This window comes from Perissodus microlepis, chromosome 18 (assembly GCF_051167445.1).
Source record: "Perissodus microlepis isolate ML-2025 ecotype Zambia chromosome 18, ASM5116744v1, whole genome shotgun sequence".
In the NCBI taxonomy this organism is placed as follows: domain Eukaryota; kingdom Metazoa; phylum Chordata; class Actinopteri; order Cichliformes; family Cichlidae; genus Perissodus; species Perissodus microlepis.
In genome coordinates, this window is record NC_140478.1 from 5,914,425 (window position 1) to 5,922,636 (window position 8,212).

The following is an 8,212-nucleotide window of genomic DNA, read 5'->3' on the forward strand; positions in this document are numbered from 1 at the left end:
GATGCTATTTCAGTGGCTAAAGCGATATGCAAAAATGTGATCCCAGAGCATGGGATCCCCCAAACTATTTACAGTGACAATGGTCCTCATTTTGTGAATGAAGTAATTGAGAAAATGTCACAACATCTGGGGATAACGCTGAAAAACCACTGCTCATACCACCCACAAAGTGCAGGGCTGGTTGAAAGGACTAATGGCACAGTAAAGCTGAGACTCAGGAAAACAATGGAGGAAACAGGCAGAACATGGGTAGACTGCATTGAGCTAGTGAAAATGTATATGAGAATCACGCCAACTGATAATGGCGTAACGCCTTTTGAAATAATATATGGCAGGCCATTTAGAGTTCCAGTATTCTGTAATGATAATGATAAAGCAGAAGAAGAAAACACACTAGCAGACTGGATGATTAAAATGCTTAAAAGCAAAGAAGTCATGAGTGCAAATAATCTGCCAGATGATTCTGTTTCTGTACAGGAAGAACGTCTGAAGCCAGGGGACTGGGTGCTGATAAAGGTCATAAAGAGGAAGTGCTGGTCGAAGCCACGGTGGGACGGACCGTACCAGGCTCTGCTGACAACACCAACAGCTGTGAAGATCGCAGAACGACCCACCTGGATACACCAAAGCCACTGCAAAAAGGTGACACACATCCAGGCCAGCTCGGAGTAAGTGGCAGGAAGACCGGGTACAAAGGGGGGGGAAAGCCTCCAGGGCCCCTCGTCTCAATCCGGTGAAGAAACCAACTGAGCCACAGGTACTCATCAGAATGGCTGGTAAAGTGTGGTCTACCCTGCTGGGTGTAATGGCTTTGATGTCATCATGGTCAGCTGTGGAGACCCTGTATGTCCAAGGAAACCACACCCAATACCCTCATGGCTATTCTACAAACTTTTGGTGGCAGTTTATGAATACAACTGCTCACTTGAACAATAGGACGGACTGCTATGTGTGTGCTCATATGCCATTATCCACATATACATCTGGACTATGGCCGTACAGCATACCAGAGGACAGGAGTTGGTGTCTGTTGGGCTTAGCAACTCATCCTGGCAACAGAGTCCTCTGGTCCAAGGCCAATTATAGTACACCTCTGAACATCACTTGGAGTAAGTCGCCACTTCTAAACGTGAATTGTTCTGGGCAAACTGACTTATTGGCCTGGCCTCAAGTGTCAGACCCACTGCCAGACATAATATTGCTGAACAAGCTGAACACAGCTCAACTGCCGTTGTGTGTGATGAACAACGGATCACTGTCAGTGGGGGAGCTGCCGCTTCGCTTATGTGGATACATATACACCTACTGCCCTCCAGAGAATGAGAGCAGGTGCATGAACTGCTTGACCAGTGCGAAGTGTGCTGAGAACTTGACATTAAGGAGGACTGAATGCAAGTTCAACCTGGCTTACAGAATACCAGTAAAAGCAAAAAGTCAGAAGTGGACAGGATGTGCAAGGACGGTGCCGAGCAGTAAAGGAACAAGAGTTTTGGCTGATTGGTATTTCCTGTGTGGACATAAAGCCTATCTATCACTCCCTGAGGGATGGGGAGGATTGTGTGCCGTGGTGAAGTTATCAGATCATGTCTTCTTCATGGACAGAGTTGAACATCACCCTAGCAACCGACGGAAGCGTGAGGTGAATATAGCCTCACCTAACTCTTTTGGAGTGACAGTAGACACTGGAGTGCCACGAGAATTCCGCATTTGGAGTGGAGGAGCTAAATTCTTCCAAAGTCTGATCCCAAACATCGGAGTTGCAGAGGTGCGGGATCATGTGGAGATCAACCGGTATGCCCTACTGCGACACATTAATCTCACTAAGACTCTGGGAACAGTCTTAGCGGAGGAGCAAAAGGCCATCAGAACGATGGTACTGCAGAACAGGCTGACCCTGGACTTGATAACAGCATCACAAGAAGGAGTGTGTAAACTGATTGGAGAGACGTGTTGTACGTTTATCCCGGATGGATATACGACTGGAGGAGACATCTATGAGGCACTGCAGAACTTAACTGCTCTGCAGAAATATGTGGCGGACCACACATCAGGAGGAGACGCGTCACAAGGCTGGATAGCCTGGTTGACATCTGGACCATGGTGGAATATGTTCTTAAGGTTTTTGACTCCCGTTCTTACATTATTGGCGTTGCTTTGCTTGTTTACAGGTTGCATTTTGCCATGTGTAAGATCGATGGTGAATAAAATGATTGCTAACACCTTTACCAATTACATACTGTTGCAGCAGAGTGACATGGATGCTAAGGCTAATATGTGTGTATGAAATGAAGCCTGCACTGAAAATGTTGACAAGTGGTGTAGAGCTGAAGATATATATATGCCGTATAGCCTTAAAAAATGACAATACAGGGTGGTGATGATGGGTTTAGATTTTATTATTGTCATTTGTATTAGGAAATATTTAACCATATATGCTTAGAGGTGTATAATCAATTGTGTAGTGATAGGATGTGTGATCTTTAACAGGCTGCAAATGCTTGGTGTGCATTCCAGCGTGGAATGCACACCTACATCCTGGGAGCATGGGAAGAGATCGTACCTTGTTTTATTGTTTTACGGTAGGATTAACGTAGCTACGTCTGTTCTAGTCTAAGTGCTTTTTGTTTAGATGAACTGTTGGATTTTCCAGACCAGCAGGTTAAGGGAAGTCGTTTATGGGGTCACACTCTGACCCCACACCACACACACACACACACACACACAGTATTCTTTGTTCACATGTATACCTATGTAAGATGTTATATGTTAATGACCCTATGCATATTCATGTAACCACAATAAAAGGAGTGCTATGGGGAACCTGGCTGAGAGTCTGACAGAGGTCAAGTGGTGGGACGACACTTGGCTCCAGGCAGGTCTCCCTCATGCATGAGTAAACCAGAGAACGTTGGTGCCTTGTGTTTTGCTTTTTGATGCGTAGCAAATTGTCTTTAACGTTCCAGCGAATAGGTTTATGTTACAAACCTATCACAGGCCATGTTGTAATGTGGATGGCCTTAGCCAACACCACTGACCCTGGTGAAATGTAGTTGGCTTCAGCCAGAAGCACAGGCCCTGGTGTTGTGAAGATGGCCTCACAGAGAGCACTGGCCCTGATGAAATGTGTATGGCATCAACGAGTAGCACAGGCCCTTTTTTTTGTGGATGGCATCAGCCAGCAACACTGGCCCTTGTGTATTGTGGATGGCATCAGCCACCAACGCAGGTTCTGGTGAAATGTAGTTGGTCTAAGCCAGCAACACAGGCCCTGGTGTAATGTGGATGGCATCAGCCAGCAACGCAGGTTCTGGTGAAATGTAGATGGCCTCACAGGAAGCAGTGGCCCTTATGTAATGTCGATGGCATCAGCCAGAAGCACAGGCCCTGGTGTGGGGAAGATGACCTCACAGGAAACACTGGTTCTGGTGGGGGGAAGATGACCTCACAGGGAGCACTGGCCCTGGAGAAATGTGGATGGCATCTGCCAGTAGCACAGACCCTGGTCTGGTGAAGATGGTCTCAGCCATAAGCACAGGCCCTGGTGTGGTGAAGATGACCTCACAGTGAACACTGGCCCTGGTGAAATGTGGATGGCATCATCCAGAAACACAGGCCCTGGTGAAATGTGTTTGGTATCGGCAAGCATCACAGGCCCTGTTGTAATGTGAATGTCCTCAGCCAACACCACTGGCCCTAGTGTAATGTGGATGGCATGAGCCAGTATCACAGGCCCTTGTGTATTGTCGATGGTTTCGGACAGCACCACATGCCGTGGTGAAATGTAGTTGGCATCAACGAGTAGCACAGGCCCTGGTGGAATGTAGTTGGCCTCAGTCAGTAGCACAGGCCCTGGTGTAATGTGGATGGCATGAGCCAGCAACGCAGGCCCTGGTGTGGTGAAGATGGCCTTACAGGGAGCACTGGCCCTGGTGTAATATGGATGGCATCAGCCAGTAGCATAGGCCTTTGTGTATTGTGGATGGGATCAGCCACCAACACAGGCCCTGGTGAAATGTAGTTGGCCTCAGCCATGAACACAGGCCCTGGTGAAATGTAAATGGCCTCAGCCAGTAGCGCAGGCCATGATGTAATGTGGATGGCCTCATCAACAACACTGTCCCTGGTGAAATATGGATGGTATTGGTCAGCACCACAGGCCCTGGTGTAATGTGAATGTCCTCAGCCAACACCACTAGCCCTGGTGTAATGTGGATGGCATCAGCCAGTAGCATAGGCCTTTGTGTATTGTGGATGGGATCAGCCACCAACACAGGCCCTGGTGAAATGTAGTTGGCCTCAGCCATGAACACAGGCCCTGGTGAAATGTAAATGGCCTCAGCCAGTAGCACAGGCCATGATGTAATGTGGATGGCCTCATCAACAACACTGTCCCTGGTGAAATATGGATGGTATTGGTCAGCACCACAGGCCCTGGTGTAATGTGAATGTCCTCAGCCAACACCACTAGCCCTGGTGTAATGTGGATGGCATCAGCCAGTTGCACAGACCTTTGTGTATTGTGGATGGCATCAGCCACCAACACAGGCCCTGGTGAAATGTAGTTGGCCTCAGCCAGAAGCAGAGGCACTGGTGTGGTGAACATGGCCTCACAGGAAGCACTGGTCGTGGTGTTATGTGGATGGTATCAGCCAGCATCACAGGCCCTGGTGAAATGTAGTTGGCCTCAGCCAGAAGCGGAGGCACTGGTGTGGTGAACATGGCCTCACAGGAAGCACAGGCCGTGGTGTAATGTGGTTTTCATGAGCCAGCATCACAGGCCCTGGTGAAATGTAGTTGGCCTCAGCCAGAAGCACAGGCCCTGGTGTGGTGATGATGACCTCACAGGAAGCACTGGCTGTGGTGCAATCTGGATGGCCACAGCCAACAACAATGGCCCTGGTGAAATGTGGATGGTATTGGTCAGCAGCACAGGCCCTGGTGTAATGTGGATGGCCTCAGCCAACACCACTGGCCCTGGTGTGGTGAAGATGGCCTCACAGGGAGAACTGGCCCTGCTGCAATGTGGATTGCATCAGCCAGTAGCACAGGCCCTTGTGTATTGTGGATGGCATCAGCCAGCAACACAGGCTCTGGTAAAAATGTGGATGGTAACAGCCAAAACCACAGGCCTTGGTGTAATGTGCATGGCATCAACGAGTAGCACAGTCCCTGGTGAAATGTAGTTGGCCTAAACCAGAAACACAGGGCCTGGTGAAATGTGGATGGTCTCAGCCATAAGCACAGGCCCTGGTGTTGTGTAGATGGCCTAACAGAGAGCACTGGCCCTGATGAAATGTGGATGGCATCAACGAGTAGCACAGGCCCCTTTTTTTGTGGATGGCATCAGCCAGCAACGCAGGTTCTGGTGAAATGTAGTTGGTCTAAGCCAGCAACACAGGCCCTGGTGTAATGTGGATGGCATTAGCCAGCAACGCAGGTTCTGGTGAAATGTAGTTGGATGGCCTCAGCCAACACCACTGGCCCTGGTGTGGATGTGGATGGTAACAGCCAAAACCACAGCCCTTGGTGTAATGTGCATGGCATCAACGAGTAGCACAGTCCCTGGTGAAATGTAGTTGGCCTAAACCAGAAACACAGGGCCTGGTGAAATGTAGTTGGCCTCAGCCAGAAGCACAGGCACTGGTGTGGTGAACATGGCGTCACAGGAAGCACTGGCCGTGGTGTAATGTCGATGGTATCAGCCAGCATCACAGGCCCTGGTGTGGTGATGATGACCTCACAGGAAGCACTGGCTCTGGTGTGATCTGGATGGCCACAGCCAACAACAATGGCCCTGGTGCAATCTGGATGGCATGAGCCAGCAACGCAGGCCCTGATGTGTTGAAGATGGCCTCACAGGGAGCACTGGCCCTGGTGTAATATGGATGGCATCAGCCAGTAGCATAGGCCTTTGTGTATTGTGGATGGGATCAGCCACCAACACAGGCCCTGGTGAAATGTAGTTGGCCTCAGCCATGAACACAGGCCCTGGTGAAATGTAAATGGCCTCAGCCAGTAGCACAGGCCATGTTGTAATGTGGATGGCCTGATCTAAGAACACTGTCCCTGGTGAAATATGGATGGTAGTGGTCGGCACCACAGGCCCTGGTGTAATGTGAATGTCCTCAGCCACCACCACTAGCCCTGGTGTAATGTGGATGGCAACAGCCAGTTGCACAGACCTTTGTGTATTGTGGATGGCATCAACCACACCAGGGCCAGTGGTGTTGGCTGAGGCCATCCACATTACACGAGGGCCTGTGCTGCTGACCAATACCATCCACATTTCACCAGGGCCATTGTTGTTGGCTGTGGCCATCCAGATTGCACCACAGCCAGTGCTTCCTGTGAGGTCATCATCACCACACCAGGGCCTGTGCTTCTGGCTGAGGCCAACTACATTTCACCAGGGCCTGTGATGCTGGCTGAGGCCATCCACATTACAACAGGGCCTGTGATGCTTGCCGATACCAAACACATTTCACCAGGGCCTGTGTTTCTGGATGATGCCATCCACATTTCTCCAGAGCCAGTGCTCCCTGTGAGGTCATCTTCCCCACACCAGAACCACTGCTTCCTGTGAGGCCATCTTCCCCACACCAGGGCCTGTGCTTCTGGCTGATGCCATCCACATTACATAAGGGCCACTGCTTCCTGTGAGGCCATCTACATTTCACCACAACATGCGTTGCTGGCTGATGCCATCCACATTACACTAGGGCCTGTGTTGCTGGCTTAGACCAACTACATTTCACCAGAACCTGCGTTGCTGGCTGATGACATCCACAATACACAAGGGCCAGTGTTGCTGGCTGATGCCATCCACAAAAAAAAGGGCCTGTGCTACTCGTTGATGCCATCCACATTTCATCAGGGCCAGTGCTCTCTGTGAGGCCATCTTCACAACACAAGGGCCTGTGCTTATGGCTGAGACCATCCACATTTCACCAGGCCCTGTGTTTCTGGTTTAGGTCAACTACATTTCACCAGGGACTGTGCTACTCGTTGATGACATGCACATTACACGAGGGCCTGTGGTTTTGGCTGTTACCATCCACATTTTTACCGGAGCCTGTGTTGCTGGCCGATGCCATCCACAATACACAAGGGCCTGTGCTACTGGCTGATGCAATCCACATTGCAGCAGGGCCAGTTCTCCCTGTGAGGCCATCTTCACCACACCAGGGCCAGTGGTGTTGGGTGAGGCCATCCACATTACACCAGGGCCTGGTGTGGTGAAGATGACCTCACAGTGAGCACTGGCCCTGGTGAAATGTGGATGGCATCATCCAGAAACACAGGCCCTGGTTAAATGTGTTTGGTATCGGCAAGCATCACAGGCCCTGGTGTAATGTCAAGGTCCTCAGCCAACACCACTTGCCCTGGTGTAATGTGGATAGCATCAGCCAGTATCACAGGACCTTGTGTATTGTGGATGTCATCAGCCAGCAAGACAAATCCTGGTGAAATGTGGATGGTATCAACGAGTAGCACAGGCACTGGTGTAATGTGGATGGCCTCGGCCAACAGCACAGGCCCTGGTGTGGTGATGATGGCCTCACAGGAAGCACTGGCAGTGGTGTAATGTGGATGGCCTCAGCCAATAACACTGGCACTGGTGAAATGCGGATGGTATTGGCCAGCACAACAGGCCCAGGTGTAATGTGAATGTCCTCAGCCAACACCACTGGCCCTGGTGTAATGTGGATGGCATGAGCCAGTATCACAGGCCCTTGTGTATTGTCGATGGTTTCGGACAGCACCACATGCCCTGGTGTAATGTGGATGGCATCAACGAGTAGCACAGGCCCTGGTGGAATGTAGTTGGCCTCAGCCAGAAGCACAGGCACTGGTGTGGTGAACATGGCCTCACAGGAAGCACTGGCCGTGGTGTAATGTGGATGGTATCAGCCAGCATCACAGGCCCTGGTGTGGTGATGATGACCTCACAGGAAGCACTGGCTCTGGTGTAATCTGGATGGCCACAGCCAACAACAATGGCCCTGGTGAAATGTGGATGGTATTGGTCAGCAGCACAGGCCCTGGTGTAATGTGGATGGCCTCAGCCAACACCACTGGCCCTGGTGTGGTGAAGATGGCCTCACAGGAAGCAGTGGTTCTGGTGTGGGGAAGATGACCTCACAGGGAGCACTGGCTCTGGAGAAATGTGGATGGCATCATCCAGAAACACAGGCCCTGGTGAAATGTGTTT

General features: G+C 50.6%; 1 protein-coding gene across 1 annotated transcript; it reads left to right on the plus strand.

Moving 5' to 3' along the window:
- Positions 1-559: 559 nt before the first annotated feature.
- Positions 560-2,284, plus strand: LOC146367091 (uncharacterized). Its single transcript, XM_084912609.1, has one exon. It carries the CDS (start codon positions 770-772, stop codon positions 2,282-2,284), a length of 1,515 nt encoding a protein of 504 aa, XP_084768735.1. The 5' UTR covers positions 560-769.
- Positions 2,285-8,212: the final 5,928 nt, after the last annotated feature.